We start from the raw sequence: 21,793 nt of genomic DNA on the forward strand, positions 1-21,793 counted from the left end.
TTGACAAATTCTGAACCAAACAATGGTGAATGTTAGTTACAGTGACAAGGTGTTGCTTCTATCTAATAGATTGAGACTGTCTCATTTCAGTGAAAGAGCACTTAATCCCTACAGTGACTTTTGTCCTGCCTCACTAAAACATCATTGCAAAATAAATGTCACTTAGAGTACATTAGACTATTTTGCTAAAACTGATTGGTTGTCTTAGTGATTTAATGCAAACAAACTAATTATAAATAATTTGTATGTTTCAATAAATTTGTTTTCCATTAATATTTTGTTTAATGATATGTTTATAAGGAAACAAAATATGTTTTAGTGGTAAGGAGGGGCACAATGTATGATATTTAAGTATTGCGTGACACACTTTTTTATTTCTCTTTTTATTTTTAGTTTGGATTGTTTTTAAATATTAAAAATATTTATGTATTGATCTTATTCACCATATTCAATATATATTATTTTAAATTTTGAAAAATATATACAACATTTTAACTTTTAGTAAATTTTAATTTTGATGGTTTTAATTCTTCAAACAAATAAATATATTAATGAATTATTCACCATTATATTTATGTATTATTTTAATTTTGATTTTTAGTTTTTGAAAAATATATAAAATATTTTAATTTTCAGTACATTTAAAATAGATTTAGAAAGCTTAATTCAATTTTAATTTTTCTAGAAATATACCATTATTTTAGATCTATATAAAATTATTTTATGAAAATTGATTGAATGATTTTTAGCTTATATATTTAGGTGAATAATTCTATAAAAAATTATAATAATTTTGTAATTAGTATTACTTAATCTGGATATCATATATCCATTCACCTAAAATAGATTGATCTAAAAAATATTTAAAATATTTAAAAATTAACTGTTTTATAAGACAATGAAAAATTATTTTTGTGTCTAAATGAATTGAATCTTAAATTTGAAAGTCTGTAGTTATTGAATACATTAATTTTAAAAATGTCCACTCATGCCAACTAAATACAAATTTAAATTTAATGTTTAATATAACATTTAACTTTTAACATTATTGAATATGTAAGAGAGAGATTGGATGCAAAATTGATATTTTAAAAATTTATTAAACACATAAATTGAGAATTCAAAAACTTATTAGACATTTTCTAAAGTTAAGGACTATATAAATAAAAATCTAAACGATCATGGACTAAACTTCTAACTTTATATACATTTGTGCCTCTCTAATACGAAGTTCTAAATCCATCACTATTTCAAATCTCTAACTTCGAGGTTGATAATATAAATATCATACTTATTTTAACTTAAAAGTTAGTTTGAATTGATGCAATAATTAAATAAGTTTTAATTAATGTAATTTTAAAAAATTAAAAAATGTAAGAAAATTATTTTAAATAAAAATTACTGATAATATTTATAAATATAACAAAATATCACATATGTTTCTTTATTTTCTTTCCAAAATAAATATAATTAATCGGGATTGATATGTAGGTAACTACCTACTGCCTTGAGGTCGGGATTCAAACTCCGTGGCTGTTATTGTAGAAAAAAAAAAAGGAAAAAAAAAAACCCGAAAAGCCACCTCGCTTCCTCCTCTTCACGCACTGACGGTACCACGAACCTTCCGGCGACCCGTCCTCCTTCAGCAACTTCTTCCGACGCAAGGGGCGACACACACTCACGAAGCTGAAGCATTCGATTTGAGAGACGACGCGGGTTCCTTGCGTTCTCCGGCGACTGTGGCGCAGACCCACGGCGGCTCGAGGGCTCCAACGTCTGTTCCGTAACGTGGGACGACAGCTTTCGAACCCACGAACAGCGACGTGAGTTCCCCTGAAACTCTCAAAGAGGACGTATAGGAAGTGGAAAAGTGGCATCTAAAGCAGAGGCCAATGTTTGGATCTAGGTTTTCCATTTTCGGAACCGGTGCTTCTGCTGATAAGGTCGAGAATTCGGCGAAGAGCGAGGTTTTTCCTGGCCTGAAACTTCGTTCTGATAAAGATGTGTATAGGCCTGGCGATCCGGTTGTTGTTACTATTGAAATTTGCTCCTCTGTCGCTCAATTTGACTGCTCTCTTTTGATCGAACGACTTAGTTTTGAGATTATTGGGCTCCAGAAGTTGGACGCTCAGTGGTTTAGCACTCAGAAGCCAATCCCTGGATCCAAACAACGGAGAGGTTCCAAGTCCCTTCTATATGATACTGTTCTCAACCGTTGCCTTCTCCTTGTGTCCTGTGTGATTGTTATTCGTGGCAATTTGTTATCAGCTTTTATTCCGTTCCCTTTTGTAAAGTTGTTCAGTAAACTCTCTATCTGACTGAGAGACATTTCATCCAAAGGCAATTTTCCTTTTTGGAGAAATGAAAGGAAATCAGTACTTGTCATTTTGTAGAATTTGAATGGTTCTGCAAAGTTTACTTATTGATTTATTGTTTTTAAAGATTGCATCGGCTTTCCTAGCTGATGTAGTTCAATTTCGTGTCTTTTGGTCTTGCCAGGTGAACATGTGTTCATGGACTGCTCGGTACAATCAATAGTTTCAAATCAGATAATATCTTCGGGGGCTACAAAGTCATGTAAGCCCATGTGTTCTATGCACAATATTTCCGTATCCTAGTTGTTGATATGCATGTCATTCACTTGGATATTACTTATTTCATATTCTGCGACTGCCGTTCCCTTAGTTTAAGTCATAGAGTCTGAATTTAAAGGAGTTTTTAAGGAGTAACTGCTTTCTACCTATATTATTGATTGGAAACTTAATTTTCAAGAAGAGGTTCAGCCTCTTAAATATACAATCAATGAAGGAAGAAGAAGATGAAGGAAAATCTAACTTATTAAGGGAGTGTTTGGCCAAGGAGTTGAGAAGTAGAGTAAGGAAGTAAGAGTTTGTGAACTCCATTCCTTGTTTGGCTCAAGGAGTTTGGGGGTCCTACTACTAAAAAACATCAATTCTATATCATATCAACTTCTGACCCCAGGAGTTCACAACTTTCTAGACTTCATAACTCCTTACTCCTCACTATTCCACTCCTCACCTTAAACACCCCCTAAAGTGTCATGTAAAGAAATAGATTACAATACCTAATGCAAACAAATGCTAAAAAAAGTCAACCATGAAAGATGATACGTACAAAAGTGAGTAATCATGTGCAAAGTGAAAACATAGATTCTGTCTTAACAAGCCCTCTCAAACATTTGCGAGGGAGAGAATTGAATCCTGAATTTGTCATGAAGCAATAGAAAATAATGAGGAGGTAACACTTTAGTTAGTCAATCAACAAATTAAAAGAGAGAGTGAACGTGTTGGATAACGAGCTTATGGGAACTTGATTGGAATGAAAGCAACATCGATTTCGATATGCTTGATTGAAAAACTGAATTGCGAGCAAGGGAAACAACGGAAATGTTATTACACCATGTAGTTGAGGGAGAAGAGAGGTTGACATGAAAATCATGAAGAAGAGCTTGAACCCACAACAATTCACAAACAACATCAGAGAGAGTACGCTACTGTGTTTCAGTTATAGGGTGTGGAACGACTTTTTGCTTTTTGGAAGTCCATGACATTAGAGAGAAACTAAGAAAGACAATAGCCTCCTACTGACTTGCGACATCAGGAAAAGATGCCCAATCTACATCAGAAAGCTTGAAAGATAGAGGACAAAAGTATGTGAAGGGAGAGCCCTTTGAAGAGTATTGTAAATAACGAAGGACACATTTGAGAGTACCCTAATGTAGAAGAGTGGGTTGTTGATTAAATTGCTTCAATTTGTTGATAGTAAAAACAATCTTTAGGCAAGTGAAAAACAATCTTTGGGCGAATGTGTTGCATATATTGTAGAGATCCAAGAGTGTTACGACAGAATTGAGGATCAACTGTCGACTCACCATTACATGATAGAGTTGTTTATCAGTCACCTTAGGATAGGCTTGAGATGTTGCAAATTTAATCGAGTAAGTCTTGGATGTACTTGTTTGAGAGAAAATAAGGCCATTGTTCGTGAATTGTGCTTGAATGCCTAAGAACAAGATCTTTAATAGCAAAAGCCTTATGTAACTACAAGATTAAGGCATCAAGAAGAGCCCAAGAGGAACCCGTTAAGATGATATCATCAACATATATGAGCAAAAAAAAAAAAAAAAAAAGCTGTTAGAAGCCTGATGCATAAATAAGGACATATCCCCCTTAGATTGAATGAATTTGCCACGAAATAAGTAAGATTTCAATTCTTATTATCAATTATGAGGGGCTTGTTTGAGTCCATAAATAGCCTTACGAAGATGACAAACATAATGAAGATACTTGGGATGCATTTGTCCCTAAGTTTGGGATATATACACTTCCTTCGGGCTCCGTGAGAGTGCTATGAAGGAACACGTTACTAATGTTGAGTTGCCGAATAGGCCAGTGCCAAGTAAGAGTGAATGGGATGTTTAAAGAATGTTTTGAACACATTGTACGTTATCATGTTTCTCTGTGGGCTTCAAATTCGAATGCTTCTTGTAACTATTCTATATGCGTTATTTGTATAGTGGGAGTCCCTTTTTATAGAGGGTTCTCCTCCTTTCTGTAGGCTAGTTTTTGTTGCCCAAATTCTTTCATTTTTCCCCAATAAAAGTGGCTTTTTCAATTAAAAAAAGTGAGAGCTAAAGCGAGAAAAACCTAATTGAAGATGGCTTGATGACAGGACTATGGGTTTCACCGTAGTCAATACTCGTGGTCTGAAGATAGCCTTTAGCCACAAGACAGGCTTTAAAATGTTGAATATGGCCATCCACATCCTGCTTGATGTTGTAAGTGTCTACCACATGTTGAGAGGCAATCAAAGGGACTAAATCCCAAATGTGATCGAGTTGGAAGGCATGAACACATATTTCTCCGTTTGAAAATCTAAATTTTGTTGTTGAAAGGGCCTCAAACAAGGGTAACAAGTTGTGCCAAAGGATCTGAGTTGGCGAAAAAGCTTATGATCATGTTGATTGGGACTTTTCTGGATAAGGTGATGTAGAAGAAAAGCTTTGGGTATAAATGGAGGACGTGGATGTGGGGATGCTTTAGAAATGTGAACTATTCTATCCTCATCAATGGAGCCCCTAAGAGTCGATCAGGCTTCTAGACGGTTAAGACAGGAGTACCTTTTGTCTCCTTTCTTGTTCTTAATCATCGTGGATGTTTTAAGCTGACTCATTTTAAAAGGGATGGAAGGAAACAATATTGAACTCTTTTAGAGTTAGCATGAATGAGATTACCCTCTCGCATCTCCAGTTTGCTGATGATACGATGTTGTTTTGTTCTGAGAATGAAGATTCTTTCTCAATCCTTAACCATACGGTGGGCTTTTTTTAGGACATGTCGGGGCTTAGAATCAATAGGAGCAAGTGCCAAATTTTGGGCATTAATTGTGATCAGGATAAACTTTGGAGATGGGTGGAGGTGATTGGTTGTGAGGTTGGCTCCTTTCCTACATCCTACCCCGGGCCCTCGCTGGGAGGCAACCCGGGGGCCACATCTTCTTGGGGCCCTATTTTTGATAAGGTTCGTAAGGCCTTATGAAAGAGAGGTTTTTTCGCCAAAGCTGGCAGGCTAACTTTGATCAAATCGGTGCTTGGTGGTATTCCTGTGTATTATCTCTTGCTTTTTTGGGCTCCTAGTATGGTTTGCTAGAGCCTTGAGAAGTTTACGAGAGATTTTCTATGGAAAGGGGTGGGTGAAGGGAAGGGTTCTCATTTGGTTAGTTGGGAGGTTGTTGGGCACCTTGTTAACCAAGGAGGATTGGAGGTTGGTAATTTAAGGTGTCGTAACAAACTTTGTTGGATAAGTGGCTTTGGCATTTTGCCCATGAGCCCGAATCCTCGTGGCATAGGACCATCGTGAGTAAGCATGGTAACCATCCTTTTGATTGGATGGCTAAAGGGGTTAAAAGCACACACCAAAATCCTTGGGAAGATATTTCTCTTGTGCGTCCTTCTTTTTCTCATTTGGTCCATTGTATAGTGGGGGATGACAAGAATACATATTTCTGGGAAGATCAGTGGGTGGGGGATAGTCCCCCATGCTCTGTTTTTCCCCATCTTTATCATTTGTCCTCCTCCAAAAGTCGCTCAGTCTCAAACTTCTTGGTTAGGGATGGTAACTCTGTGTCTTTTTCTTTCGAGTTCTGTTGCCATTTGTCTAATAGGAAAACGATGGAGGTTGCCTCTCTTCTTTCACTATTAGAGGAGTGTAATTTTAGGGTTGGGAGGAGGGATATTCGTGTTTGGAGTCCTAATCTGAGTGAAGTCTTTTCTTGCAAGTATTTCTTCAAGTTGTTGTTGGATCCATCCCTTGTTTGGGAGTCGGTTTTTGATGTGATTTGGAGGATTAAGATTCTTAAGAAAGTTAGGTTCTTTACTTCGCAAGTTTTGCTTGGTCGGGTGAACACCTTAGATAGACTTGCTAGGAAGATGACCTCATTAACAGCGTCCCTGCTGTATTCTTTGTCAAAAGGTGGAGGAAGATTTAGAGCATATCCTCTGGGATTGCCCATATGCGAGGGAAGTGTGGAGTTGTTTTTTGCAGGAATTTAATGTTTGGATTGTTGGCCGGCGGCACCTTCGTGTGATGATGGGAGTTCCTCCTCCACCCGCCTTTCAGAGAGAGGTTGGTATTTGTGGTTTGCTAGGGTGTGTGCTATTTTATGGGATATTTGGGAGGAGAAGAACAATCGATTGTTTAGAGGTAGGGATAGGGGTCTTGGTGAGGTTTGATCTTTTGTGAGGTTTTATGTGTCACTTTGGGCTTCGGTATCAAAGCTTTTTTGTAATTATTCCTTCGGTACATCTTACTTAGTTGGAACCCCTTCCTTTAGAGGTTTTTTTTTTTGTATGGCCTTATATTCTTTAATTTTTTCTCAATGAAAGTTGTCGATTTCATAGAAAAAAAAAGAATGCTGCAAGGACTTTGATCGTGAATCATGGGTGAAGGCATTTGAGATAAGTGGCAGTATGGAAGGCATTCCATCAATAATGCAAAAGCATATAAGCTGGAGCCAAAAGAGCAAGACCAATTTCAACTATGTGTAGGCGTTTTCTTTCTACATGACCATTTACATGACATTTGAATAGCAATTTCTTTATCCTTGGCAAATTGAATAATTGGTTTAAACTCCCTTCCTCCATCACATCATTTGAGAGTTTTGATGGTAGAACTATATAAGTTTTCCACCAAGGTTTTGAATTGTTGAAAGATGGTGGGAGCTTTGTTCTTTGAAAAAGGGTCCTTTTGAACAGTTGACTGGTTGAGGACCACCAACATTGTGGCATGTGAAAGAGTAAAAGGGATGTTTGTAGAATGTGTTCAAATCACATGGTCACCACCTATTTAAGATTTAATCCTAAATCGGTGACGACCAAATATAATAGAACGAGACAATGGTTCCATGAGATTAGTTGAGGTGTGCATCATAAAAAATTCCCTTTGCCATATACGTCTTTAGTTCCCAAAGTGTTTTCTTGCCACTCCTTTTTCCATTGTTTGGTGAACCCCTCTCCTTTTTCCTAGAAAGGTGATTTTGAAGAAGGCTAAATTCTTTGTAGTAGGCCCTCATAAAAAAGTTAACACCTTGGATTGGGTTTTAAGGAAGACGCCTTGCCTGGTAGGGCCGCAATATGGTATCCTCTCTAGAGGTGTGGTGTGAGTCGTGCAACCAAGGGTCTTAATCACCTTTTGTGGACCTGTGATTATGTTTTTGCAGTTTGGACTTGCTTCGTTGAGGCATTTTGTTTTCACATAGCCTAGCCTTATGGTATTTTGAGCATTAGTCTCTTTTCATTTTATCAATGAAAAGCCTTGTTGCCTTAGAAAAAAAAACATAGCCTAGCCTTATGGATGTAGTTCCATGGTTGTGGAACTCCTCCTTTAATCACCCTTTTGTGAAAAGGGACAATATTTGTGGCTCCATGGGGTTTGTGTGGTTTGGTTCGAGAGGAAACAATAAACCCTTTAGACGGGTTGATATGCTTAGTGACAATGTGCATTTTCTTGCTAATTTCATGTTTCTATTTAGGCTTTGTTTTTTTTTTTTTGAAATGGAAACAAACTTTTCATTGATATAATGAAAAGAGCAATAGCTCAAGGTACAAATAAAAGCCATGTACAATGAGACATATAAATCAAAAGTAGGATCAACAGGCGCACCAGGCCATCTCAACTAGGTTAATACAACCGTAGCGCCTTCATTATATCCACATCAAGTAATATTCAAATCAAATAATAGATTTCTTTGGCTAGTAGTATTTGGATTGTGAGCACCATAAGGAGGCAAGAAGTCGAGCTGACCCAAATCTGTCTGTCCAGTTTAAGGCTTTGCTGTGGAAGATTCTTTGGTTGCATTTGAACCAAAGTTCTGATAGCATAGCTTTAATAGATTTCTTTGGCTAGTAGTAAGTCGTGCTGACCCAAATCTGTCTGTCCAGTCTAAGCTTTGCTGCGGAAGATTCTTTGGTTGCATTTGAACCAAAGTTCTGATAACATAGCTTTAATTGCATTTGGCCATAATATTTGAGCCTTGGGTCATGAGGGGCCTCTTATCACTTGGGAGGCATTATCACAAAATTAATGACCAAAGGCCCATACCACATTAAAGTATGAAAAAATCTTCCACCAGCAATTTCTAGAGAAGGGACAATCAAAAAACAAATGTTGAAGATCTTCACTGCTTGCTAAACAAAAGGGACAGATTGTTGGGGATAAGTAATGATCCTGGAGCTTATGCTGAAGAGTGACCGAGCAGTTGAGGGACCCAAATATCATAACCCAGATCAAGATGCTAACCCTTTTGAGACTTTTGGATTTCCATAAAGCTTTGAACAAATCCTTTTCCAGTGGAGCTGAGGCTGCTTCAGGTGCTTTGACAGATTTAACAGTGTGGTTACCAGTTGAATCCAATGACCAGAGCTTATTATCAGGAAGCTGCGATGGTTTTTTGCCTTCCAAAGCACACAACAGTTGCTGGAATTCTGTTATTTCCTTTTCCTTTAGCTGTCGGTGAAAATATAAATTCCAGGATGAAGGTGGTTAAGGATTTTTGTAATCATCCTGTGGGTCTTATCATGATTGTAGCACCTTTTACTTAGTTTGACTCTTTTTTCTGGGTAATTTTTTATGTCCTTTGAATACTTTCCTTTGTTCTCAATGAAATCCTGGTTATTTGTAATTGTAGAAAAAGATATAAACACAAATCTAGAAATAAAGAGCAAGTGTGGGACTTAATTGCTTTTTTGGTCTCCGTTTGGAACTCTTTGGTGATCTTTTTGTAACAATATATATGTTTTATTTATTTAAAGGCAACTGGTGGAATTTTAGTAATCCCCTTCGTTTGGGTTTGTTCCTCATCATCTTTGTTTTTCTTCTCTCTCTCTCTCTATATATGTATACTCTGATGAAAGTTTCTTTTGTTTCCAATCAAACAAAACTGTGAGTGATGATGTCTTATATATGGTTTGTTTCCCAAGATTGGTATGTAATATGGTGTATTGTTGTCATTCCTGAGTCTGTTTATGTTTAGACTTAGTTCTTTGGAAGCTTTTCTGTTTAGCTTTGATGCTTCGAGAGCCTCCCCCTCCTTTTTGGGATAGACTTGAGAAAAAAATTCCAAATAGGGATGGATTTAGAAGGTGAAATCCACCACCAATGGAGCTCATGAAAAGCTCTTTCATAGGAATGATCTAAAAACAAAGCCACCTGACACAAGTTGTCTTATATTAAGGTCTCATTTGTCTTTCTCTGCTTTAATTTACTATTCTGGTTATGTATGGCAATTCTGAAAATGTTCAGTGTTATTACAGATGTCGTTCGATCAATGCTTCCTACCTGCATACCACCATCTTACAAGGGTGCCACTATTCGTTATATGTATTATGTTAAAAGTACATTACTAGGACGATGGCTATCACAGGAAAATGGTCGATCTCATAAAGAGTCGCTGAGGGATCAAATAGAAATGGTTTGTGTACATAACTTGTTTCAAAGACGAGTTAACATTCATTATTTGATTTGATGTGAATAACACTAGGTGAACTGCAGCTGAATTTGTTTTTGACTTTGGTTTTTCTTTTCGGAGAACAATGCTCTTTCCAGTCCTACTTACTGTTATTACACTCATTTTTGTGGTGCTTTCTCACATTCCATTCATGCCTGAATCCCTGTAACCAATTAACTGTTTATCCAATTATATGCTCATTGAATAGGTACTTCGTTTCAAGAACAATAAACATACCTTCTTAATTTATTTTTATTACAATGCCTTACTTGTCAGCGGTAATGGATGTCTTTTCTATTCCTCCATCATACGATTATTTACGTTCTTTTTGTTTTGTGGATTGCATTTTCAGATCTTATATGTGTAAAGATAGTTGTTTTAATGAATTTATCAATTATAGACAATAAATCATCATATGGATTTATGATTGGACTAGAGAATTGGAGGACAGTACCTGACCTTTTCCTTTCTATGCATGTTTTCTGTATTTCTGGTTAAGATATTATCTAACTTCTTGTTATCTATGTAGGAAACTCGGGTTCCATTACAAGTGTGGGTCACCCAGAAAACCAATGGAATGCTAATGGAAGAAGGTCAAAATGGTCAAAATGACGGTGATTTTCTTCTCTCGGTTTGTTGTAGTTGTGAAAGTTGCATATCTCACTGCATCTGAAGAACTTGGTTTCTGGAATTACATGCACACCTATCCACACATTAGCAAACACGCATGTTGCCTACATAGTTACTATTCCCATATTTTGATATATATCAATTGGAGCGCTTTTCTAAATCTCCTTTGGTGTAGGAGGTCATCTTTTCTTCACCGTCATTATTTATTTGCTCTTCTTTGAAGTTTCTCATCCAAAATAAAAGAAAGAAGTATCATTTTACTCTTTTTATCGAGATCTATAACTCACTAGAATTAATTGAATTTTCTTTTGAAGATCATTATGTTAAGACCCTAGGTCGATCTCTTTCCTGTCCACAAATCAACACCAAAGAAACAACAAATAGAAAAGAAAGAAAACAGAGAGAACATAGAAGAAACACTGGTTCAATATTACAAGATTCCCTGTTGGCAGAAGCACCAAAGGTATGGGAAATTTAATGATTTTATAGACCAAGCCAAACTTTTGGAGGTCCCTTTGTGTAATGGCAAATTTATTTGGTCCCGGGAAGGTGTTTCAGTTTCAAGATCTCTATTAGACTGTTTTTTCATCTCTAAAGCTTGGGATGAGGAGTTTGAAAGCTCTAGAGTCAATAGACAAGTTTGTACTTTCTCTGATCATTATCCAATCTTAATAGAAGCTAGCTCATTCAGCTGGGGCCGTCCCCTTTTAGATTCTGCAACAGCTGGCTACTCAACAAGGAATGTGTCAAAATCATCGGGACAACTTGGTCGAGTTGTGTTGTTGATGGCTGGGCCGGCTTTGCCCTTAATCAAAAGTTGAGAAAAGTAAAATCAGTAGTCAAGGCTTGACACTCCAAATTTCAAAAAGATCAAAGGAAAGAAGAAGTGCTGTTAAAAGAAATTGAAAAATGGGATGCTCTTGCTGAAAGTTCTACTCTCTAATAGTGAAAATGCTATTCGATCCTCTCTGAAAGCTGAATTAATGTCACTTTATAGGCTGGAGGAAGTTAATCTAATTCAGAAAAGTAAGTTGAACTAGCTCAAATTGGGAGATGAAAATACGAGCTTCTTTCATAGATTTTTAGTAGCAAAGAAGAGAAGAAACTTCATCACTGAACTAGTAGATGATCAAGGAGTGCCAACTAGATCTTTTAGAGAAATTGAAAGCCTAATCCTGAATTTTTATGGTAGCATCTTTCTTAAATGCCTGGGGAGGAGACACAAACCCTTGAATTTAGATTGGCCTTGTATCAATTCTAACCAGAATCTGAAGTTACAAGCTAAGTTCTCAGACTCAGAAATCAGATCAGCCATAAAAAACCCTGGGAAATGTAAAGCCCCTGGCCCTGACGGTTTCACTATTGAGTTTTTGTTGAAATTTTGGAACCTGATTAAGTCAAGTTTCCACTCCACTTTTGAGGAATTCTACAAGAATGGAAGATTAAATGGTTGTTTAAAAGAAAACTTCATTTGTTTAATTCAAAAGAAGGAAGTAGCAGTTGCGGTCAAAGATTTCAGGCCAATCACTTTAACTACTGTGACTTATAAGGTCATTGAAAAGGTGCTGGCCAAGAGACTAAAATTGATGATGCCAAATATCATTGCTCCTTCCCAAAGTGCATTCATTGAAGGAAGGCAGATTCTGGATCCTATTCTTATAGCTAATGAAGCGTGGAAGAGTATCGAGCTAAAAAGAAGAAGGGGTGGATCCTCAAGCTAGACATGGAGAAGGCCTATGACCGTGTTGACTGGGATTTCTTAGAAAAAATGTTGAGAAACAAGAATTTCAGCCAGAAATGGATAGAGTGGATAATGGGGTGTGTAAAAAATCCAATGTTTTAGTCTTCATCAATGGTAGACCAAGGGGAAGAGTGGTTGCTACAAGAGGAATAAGGCAAGGTGATCCTCTCTCACCTTTTCTTTTCCTTCTGGTTAGTGAAGTATTGAGCGCCTTGGTGAACAAGGTCATTCAATCCGGTCTTGTTGAAGGCTTCGAGGTTGGAAAAGAAAGGTTCATGTTTCCATACTTCAGTTTGCGGATGACACTTTATTATTTTGCAAACATGACAACACCATGCTTGCTAAACTCAAGCAAACAGTGGAGTTTTTTGAATGGTGCTCAGGTCAGAAAGTGAATTGGGAAAAATTAGCCCTTTATGGTATCAATGTGGATGAAAGCGAGCTGCTAATCACAGCTGCATCACTGAATTGCAAGGCTGACCATTTTCCTTTTTCCTACCTAGGTTTGCCTTTAGGTGGGTATCCGAAAAAATTGTCCTTTTGGCAACAGGTGTTGGATAAATTTCAAGCTAAACTGGATAAATGGAAAAGATTCAACCTTTCAAGAGGAGGTAGAGTTACTTTATGCAATTCAGTCTTTTCAAATCTCCCAACTCATTACATGTCAATCTTTCTTGTCCTTGAAGGAGTTATCTCAAAAATGGAGAGGATACTAAGGAACTTCTTTTGGAAGGGCCATAATGGTAGCAAGTTAAATCACTTGGTGAAGTGGGCTTCGGTGCAAAACCTTTAGCTGAAGGAGGCCTCGGTCTGAGTGGCTTCAAGGCAAAGAACTTAGCCCTACTAGCTAAATGGGGGTGGAGATACTTTGATGAGGAGGACTCCTTCTGGGGTAAAGTAGTCAGAAGCATTCATGGTAAAGATTCTTTTAATTGGCACATGGCAGGCAAAGGTGGTAGGAGTTTGAGAAGCCTTTGGGTTAGTATCTCAAAATCTTGGCTGAAAGTTGAGTCATTGGCCACGTTCAAGTTAGGAAATGGCAGCCGGATTGCGTTTTGGCTAGACCCTTGGGAAGGAGTGACTCCCTTTAATATCTTGTTTCCAAGTCTTTTCAGAATCACCATTTTCCAAAAGGATCCGTAGTTGACCATTGGGACAGCCTTTTGGCCTCATGGTCAATCTCATTGTGCCGATTACTTAAAGTTGATGAGGTGCTTGAATTTTAAGAGTTGCTTGGGAAAATTGCAGCAAGGAGAATGTTAGATGCATTCGACAAAAGGGTGTGGTCTATATCAACCATGGGCAGTTTCACGGTCAACTCTCTCAAAAACCACCTTTCCCCCCTCCTCCCCTTTGGATAAATCTCTCTTCTCGGCCCTTTGGAAGACGAATAGCCCTCGAAGGGTTAGCATCCTTATTTGGATAATGCTTTTTGGCCAGCTGAATGTTGCTTTTGTTTTACAAAGCAAATTGCCCTCTAATTACCTCTCCCCTTCTATTTGCTCGTTGTGCCTTCATTTTGGCAAAGATCCTCTCCACCTTTTCTTTCTGTGCTCATACTCAGCTTGGTGTTGGGAGAATTTACTGTCCATTTTCAATCTATCATGGGTAATGAGCAACGAATTTCGGGGAAATGTGCAACAACTTTTAGTTGGAACAAGCTTTAAGAACTCCATCCGTTTACTTTGGCTTAATGCGGTTAAAGCTCTATTGGCAGATTTATGGTTTGAGAGAAACTAGAGGGTGTTTAATGATAAATCTCTTGGGTGCAAAGATCGTCTTGAATCTGCCCGTCGTCTTGCTTCTTCTTGGTGCACCCTTTTCAAACACTTTAATAGCTACAGTATTATGGATTTCAACCTCAACTGGAGAGCTTTTATCTCCCCTCCTATTTGTGGATCTTAGCTTCATCAGCGGCTGTTTTCTCTTGTTTTTTCAGCTTTGTTTTTTCTTTTGTTCCATTTTCTTTATAGTTCTTTCTCTTTCCGGCCACTGTTTGGGCTTGCTATGCTATTTGTTTTATGTTTGGATTCTTCCCAACCTTAGTCAATGGTTCTCTATTCTTGGAAATGACGAGGGCGCTAAGGGGGTGTCAACCTAGTTGAGATGCCCGGGTGCGCTAGCTGATCCTTAAGTCTATGCTTTTTGCTCATTGTATAATCCTCTTGTACTTTGAGCTTTAGCTCACAATTCTTTTAATATAAAGAATTGTTTCCTTTTCAAAAAAAAAAAAACACTGGTTCAATGGTATTTCATTACTCAGAAAGGATTTCCAAAGAGAAAACAACACTATTAATCTACAACAAACAACATAACAAAAACAAAAAGAAGTGAGGCCCAACAGAAATTCGAGAGAGCTGGGAATACTCTCCATAAAAGCTTCTCAGCTCTTATTTATCTCCACAGAATTTTCATACCATTCCTTGGCCTCAGAGTGCCCTATTTAACAGTTGAGAGTGGTTCCGTTTCTTAACCGAATTCACCTCCCACTAACTTCTCTGAAAACGGTTTCTCTCCTCCAGCTTCATTTGTAACAAATTCCTCTTGTATATTCCCCCTTTTGCCCCTCCTTTTGTAAGTGTAAATTATTGGGGGTTTAACAATACTGCCCCTTTCGAAGTGCACCTTGTCCTCAAGGTGAAACGTTGGGAATTGTTGTCTCATGGCAGGGGCTGATTCCCAAGTAGCCTCACTCTCTGCCATATTCTTCCATTTAACCAACCACTCTTGAATGGCTAACTCACCATTCCAACGTATTCCTAACACCAATTCAGGATTAACTTGTAGTTCAAATTCTTTAGATAATATAGGAGGTTTTGCACCTGTTGTGCTTGTCCGAGCTTCTTCTTGAGTTAAGATACATGAAACACATTGTGGATAGAAGCTTCCGGTGGCAGGTCTAATCGGTAGGCTACCTCCCCAATCTTCTCACTTATTTGGTAAGGTCCATAGAACCTAGGAGATAACTTCTCACTTCTTTTCTGGCCAAGGATCTTTGACGATAGGGCCTAAGTTTAAGGAAAACTTCATCCCCAACTGCAAATTGCAGCTCTCTTCGATGTGAGTCAGCGTGTTTCTTCATCCGATTCTGAGCTACTACCAAGTTCTCTTTAAGGGCGTTCAATGCCAAATCCCTTTCTTTCAGCTGCTGTTCCACAGTGTAGTTCGATGTTTTTTTTATCCCTATAACAGATTAAGGGTGGGGGAGGCCTACCATAAATTGCTTGGAAAGGTGTGGTCTGAATTGAGACATGAAATCTGGTATTGTACCAGAGTTCTGCCCATGCTAACCATTTATTCTAACGAGTTGGCTGTTCGTTGCAAAAGGATCTCAAACAGGTCTCAAGGCATCAGTTGACTCTCTCGGTTTGACCATCCGTTTGAGGATGGAATGCGGTGCTTCTTCTCAGCTGAGTTCCCATGGTAGTGAACATCTCTCTCTAGAAATTACTTAAGCAAATCTTGTCTCGATCAGTCGTAATGGATTTGGGTATGCCATGGTGTTTGACCACCTCTTGGACAAAAGCCTCTGCCACTTGTTTAGCTGAGAAGGGGTGTTTAAGAGGAATGAAATGCCCATATTTACTTAGATGATCAACAACCACCAATATGGTGTCATAACCTCCTGCTCTTGGCAACCCTTCTATGAAGTCCATGGTCCATTCTTCAATTATCAGATCTGGACTGGGGAGTGGTTGAAGCAAAAAGTTGAATCTTTATTTCATTAATCAACGACCAACACATTTTAAAAAAATGCTCTCCCCTCTCTCCTCCTTTTTCTCCTTCCCCCGCGCCCCCCCTTTCGACCACCCCACCGGAGCTCATCATGCCTTCCTTAGCCTTCCCTCCCTTTGACCGCCTCTCCCACCCCTCTCCTTCTGCCCTCCTTCCAGCTCCTTCCCTTTCCCCTGACCTCCTTTCTTACCCTGTTTCAGCTCTGTTTTCCAGCCTTGGCTTTTAACTCTTGCCGCATCAAACCACGCCGGTGACATTAGTTCAACAGTCAGCCCCAGACCCATGGAGGTGAAGAGTTGCAAAATAGGTGTTCTTCTTCTGTATGTGGAAAGTGAGCAACGGGTTTTTTATAGGACATGAAAATAGGACAAAAAGTTCTTTTCTCACCACTAATGGCGCAATGGCTGAGGGTAGCTGGAAGAGATTGCTATATGGTCCATCTTTTGAATTTTTCCTCCTTAAAGAAAGGGTTGATCAGTGTGTCATTCGCTATCCAAATTCCGGGAAACAGGGGTTGGTTCATAGAATGTGCGGTCTGGCCCTCAACAGCGGAAAGAAAAACATTCACATCCCTTTTGGGGATGGCACCTCCGGCTGGCAAGAGTTCAATGATATGGTCAGCGGCTGCCTCAAGAATTCCTCAACAAACTCGTGTTCTTTTGAGAATACATCCCCCCTTCAAATGTAGACAAGCCACCATTGAGTACCCCTCTTCAGCCACAGATTTCCTCAAGGAACCCGAGCTCCCCTGTCTCCCCTGTTTCGGTGGTCAAAAAACAGAATAGGCAGCATCAATAGGTTATCAAGCATGCTGATGTGCTCCAACCTGACTTCTCTAACCTATGGATTGTCTCACGTCTATTTGAATTCGATAATTGGCTTCATATTTTTAAAACACTCAAAGACCACTTCCAATCTAATGTTATTATCAATCCTTTATTTGCAGAAAATACTCCGGTAACAATGGAACGAGAATCCTTGGATGAATTGGTTAATATCTCAGGCAAGTGGCAGAAATTCGGCTCCTTCCACCTGAAATTCGAAAGATGGAACAACTCCATCCATGGCAGACCAGCTTATGTCAGGGGTTACGGGGGTTGGATCTCTATCAAGAACTTACCCCTTGATTACTGGTGCAAGCAAACCTTCGAGGCGATTGGGAAATACTTTGGTGGATTAGAAAGCATAGCAATGGAAATACTTAATTTGATCAAGGTCTTAGATGCCATAATTAAAGTAAAGGAGAATCTTTGTGGTTTTGTCCCAGCAACAATAGAAGTTTCAAATGAAAAAAGAGGCTCCATCTACTTGAATTTCGGTGATATTTCGACATCCAACCCTCCTAGCAAGGTCAAGGGTGATTTATTTGAATCTGACTTTACAAATCCCATTGATCTAATTCGACTAAATGAAGTTAAATGTGCTGAAGGCATTTATTGTGATCCATTAAATTCAAAATTCAACTTCCTCTTTTCCTCCAACCGTAACATTAAGTCCTCTAGAAGTCCAGGAGTCTTTGTGGATAATAATGAAAGCAGGAAGAGAGAGTTTAAATTCAAAGCCAAGAAGTCAAGAGGCCGTTCATCCTTTGAGTCGCCCCCCCGATCCTGCCTCAGCCCTCAGCCTTTTGGTCTTCTCGAGCTGCTATCTTCAGAGCCGTCTGCAGAGGAAAATGATTTAAAAAAGATAGAGGGTCGTGACCCTTCAACTTCCCCTAAAAAAGGCACCAAAAATGATTTAATAATTTTAAAAAAAAGATAGAGGGCCGTGACCCTTCGACTTCTCCTCACAAAGGCGCCAAAATTGATTTGGAAAAAAATCAGTAATATCGGTCCGATTCTTCCTCCTCAGAAAGTCGGTTTGTCTCCAACCAATTTTGAGAAGTTTGTTGCTCAAGTTTCTCTCACGAAGAAGCCGGAGGCCTCGGTCTCTAACCCATTCTCCCACAAACGGCTCCAAAAGCTGAAAAGGAATAAGCCATTAAAGCCTTTCACTTCTGCAAAAACGAAGTCGTTTGGGCTGCGGCCTTTTCCCAGACATTTCATCAGAAAGCACACGTCCTTTTAAAACCCATGGTCAGCCATCTCCAACCCGGATATTCTTGAAGTAAGTTGTGCTAACACCTCCAAGCTAATCCTCAAACTTTGAGGCCAGATAGGGAGATTTCTATCCTACCTTCTCTACACTGCACCCGAAGTGGTAAATCCTCTCCAGATAGATAAATTCTCAGCCGTAACAAGTTTATTTTTCCTTCTCCATTCTCCCAAGATTCAGATGATGACTTATTGGCTAGTGTGAGCAGTGAGGAGCCGGACATTAATGATGTTGAAGATAAAAAAGAACTCGAAGACTATCAAGAAGGCATGGATTTCTTCCTGAGTCGGCTCTTCCTTCTCCCGGACGAACCTACATTGGTTAGTGAAAGCATTTTCCCCACCCCCCCCTCTAAATTTGTCAGTTGTCCCATAGACCCTATAATCCATCATAAAAGAGTGTGAATTCATCTTGGCCTGATCAAAGGGGAAGTGCTTAAGAATCCTCGGTGGTCCTTAATGAAGATTGTTACTTGGAACACAAGAGGCTTAGAGGATTCCTCGAAAAGATTGCTTCTAAAAAGATTTCTGAAAAAAGTCAATCTGGATATCGTCCTTATTCAAGAAACAAAAAAAGACAGAATTGAGGGCTCCTTTATCAAAAGCCTTTGGAGCTCAAAAGAGGTAGGTTGGGCCTTGGTGGAAGCAAAAGGAAAATCGGGAGGCTTAATAACAATGTGGGATGAGAGCAAAATTCTAGTTTCCTGCAGTTCAAAAGATGAATTCTCTCTTTCAATCAAATGTCAAACGATAAACAAAAAGATTTGCTGGATTACAAATGTCTATGGCCCTTGTGATTACCGAGAAAGAAGAATGTGGGTAGAATTATCCTCCCTGGCAAAATTTGATGATCCGTGGTGTATTGGTGGATTTTTCAACAGCATTCGAAGAAGGCATGAGAGATATCCAGTAGGTAGAGCAACGAGGGATATGAATAACTTCAATAAGTTCATCAGACTAAACAACCTGTTGGAAATTCCACTCTCAAGTGCCCAATTCACTTGGTCTAGGGAAGGAAATGGTGCTTCCAAAACTCTCCTAGACCGTTTCCTTGTATTAAGCACATGGGAAGAAGTTTTTAATAATTCAAGGGTTGCAAGACAAGCTAGAACCATGTCAGACCACTTTCCTCTTACCTTAGAAGCAGGAACATTTGAGTGGGGGCCCTCACCGTTTCGTTTTTGTAACAGCTGGTTGAGCAATAAGGATTGCTGTAAATTGATTGAAAAATCTCTGAAAGGGAAGGAAATTCATAAATGGGCAGGTTTTACTCTCTCCACAAACTTAAGAGAAACAAAACCAGTCCTTAAGAAATGGTTTCATGATTATGGGAAAGAGAAGAAGATGAAAGAGGAAAGCTTACTAAAAGAAATTCAAAGAAAAGACTCACTGACAGTGGATGTATCTCCTCGGATCAGTGGTGATGAAGTAGCCTACTCCTTGAAAGCAGGCCTCCTAGCCTTATACCAACTGGAAGAAAGAAGGCTAATTAAAAAATGCAAGTTAAAATGGTTAAAAGAAGGGGATGAGAACACTTCTTTCTTCCACAGATTCCTATCTGCTAGAAAAAGAAAGAATTTGATTACAAAATTGCTCAATGATCAAGACCTTCCAACCAAATCCACCCGGGATATTGAAGATATCATTTTGGGCTTTTACTCCTCATTGTACTAAAAAAGTAATGATCCTCGAGCCATTCTCCTCAACCTTGACTGGTCAAGAGTCTCAAGAAGTCAAAATGAGCAGCTGGTAGTAAGTTTTTCTGCTCGAGAAATCAAGCTAGCAGTGAAAGGGTTAGGAAGAAACAAGGCACCCGGGTCGGATGGCTTCACACCAGAATTCTTCATCCATTTTTGGCATCTTCTGAAAGACAACCTTATAAAAATGTTTGATGATTTCTACAGCAACGGTAAACTCAATTCATGTATTAAAGAGAACTTTATTTGCCTAATTCTAGAAAAATCAGATGCAGTGAAAGTCAAAGACTTCAGACCAATCAGTTTCACTACCCTCTTGTACACGATAGTAGCAAAAGTTCTAGCTGAGAGGCTAAAAAGAATCATGCCAAGCATAATAGCCCCTACTCAAAGTGCCTTTATTGAGGGAAGACAGATCCTAGACCCCATCCTAATTGCAAATGAAGCAGTCGAGGACGATCGAAAGGGAAGAAAGGTTGGCTTCTAAAGCTTGATTTGGAGAAAACATTTGATAGAGTGGACTGGTCCTTCCTTGAAAAAGTCCTACTTGGGAAGAATTTCAGCTCAAAATGGATCTCTTGGATTTTGGGCTGCATCACCAATCCAAAGTTCTCCATCTTTATCAATGGAAGGCCTCGTGGAAGGATAGTTGCAACTAGAGGAATCAGGCAAGGAGATCCCCTTTCTCCTTTCCTCTTCATCCTTGTGGGAGAAGTCTTAAATGCCTTAATCAACCGGTTACATGAGAAAGATCGTTTTGAAGGCTTTTTGGTTGGGAAGGATAAAGTCCATGTTTCAAAATTTGCCGATGACACCCTTATCTTTTGCAAATATGATGATGATATGCTAGAGTCTCTTTGGGCCACTCTTGACCTTTTTGAATGGTGTTCTGCACAGAAAACTATTGGGGAGAAATCATCTCTTTGTGGTATAAATATAGGCCATGACATGCTGAATAAGTGGGCAGCAAAGTTCAATTGTAAAGCAGAGCAACTTCCCCTTCTCTATTTAGGACTTCCATTGGGAGGCTACCCGAAAAAGATAGATTTTGGCAGCCTGTTATTGATGAAGGCACTCTTGATAAATGGAGAAGATACAACATTTCAAGAGGAGGAAGAGCAACCCTTTGTAAGTCAGTAATCTCGAACCTCCCACTTACTACATGTCTTCCTTCTTGATTCCAAAAAAAGTGTTGCATATCTTAGAAACAATATTGAGAAATTTCTTTTGGGAAGGCCACAAAGGGGGTAAACTAAATCATTTAGCCAAATGGGAGCTTGTGACTAAATCTCATGAAGAAGGTGGCCTTCGTTTGGGAGGCTTGAAAGAGAAAAATCTGGCTCTTTTAGCAAAATGGGGCTGGAGATTCCAGTTTGAAAGCTCTTCCCTTTGGTGCAGAGTGGTCAAAAGTATACCTGGTAGTAGCATTTTCGGGAGTCACACTTCCGGTAAGGCAGTGAGCAGCCTTAGAAGCCCATGGATTAGCATTTCAAGGGCTTGGTTGAAGGTAGAAAATCTGTCAGTGTTTGTTTTAGGCAATGGTCTTAAAATTTCTTTTTGGTTAGATGCTTGGCTTGGCAATCTCCCCCTTTCATCCAGATTTTCCAGATTATTTAGATTGGCCACTCATCCAAACGGTTTTGTGAGGGAGCATTGGGATCACAACACCAACTCTGGGAGCATCTCTTTTAGGAGGTATTTAAAAGATGAAGAGATTATTGAATTTCAAGATTTGTTGTGTCTCATTTCTAACTTAAAGGTGTAAGATTTTCCTGACTCAAAGGCTTGGTCTTTGGAACCCCAATGGAGCTTTCTCGGCTAAATCCTTAACCAACTTTCTCCGCAAAGCCCCCCCGAATCGATCCTCTACTTTA

At 38.9% G+C, this 21,793-nt stretch overlaps 1 protein-coding gene across 4 annotated transcripts in view; it reads left to right on the forward strand.

The window, feature by feature from the left end:
- The first annotated feature begins 1,490 nt into the window (after positions 1-1,490).
- LOC120091119 overlaps positions 1,491-21,793 on the forward strand; it is a 62,394-nt gene continuing 42,091 nt past the window's right edge. Inside the window, exons 1-5 of one of the 4 annotated variants that reach the window (XM_039048971.1) lie at positions 1,491-2,178; positions 2,500-2,577; positions 9,830-9,987; positions 10,553-10,637; positions 17,076-17,923. In XM_039048971.1, the coding sequence (XP_038904899.1) occupies positions 1,893-2,178; positions 2,500-2,577; positions 9,830-9,987; positions 10,553-10,637; positions 17,076-17,890 (1,422 nt within the window). In that variant the 5' untranslated portion in view covers positions 1,491-1,892 and the 3' untranslated portion in view covers positions 17,891-17,923. Of the gene's footprint in view, positions 2,179-2,499; positions 2,578-9,594; positions 9,751-9,829; positions 9,988-10,552; positions 10,638-17,075; positions 17,924-21,793 lie in introns of those variants that run through there. The other 3 variants (XM_039048970.1, XM_039048972.1, XM_039048973.1) reach the window with 3 other exon arrangements.

The sequence above is a fragment of the Benincasa hispida genome, chromosome 11 (genome assembly GCF_009727055.1).
Source record: "Benincasa hispida cultivar B227 chromosome 11, ASM972705v1, whole genome shotgun sequence".
Taxonomy (NCBI): Eukaryota; Viridiplantae; Streptophyta; class Magnoliopsida; order Cucurbitales; family Cucurbitaceae; genus Benincasa; species Benincasa hispida.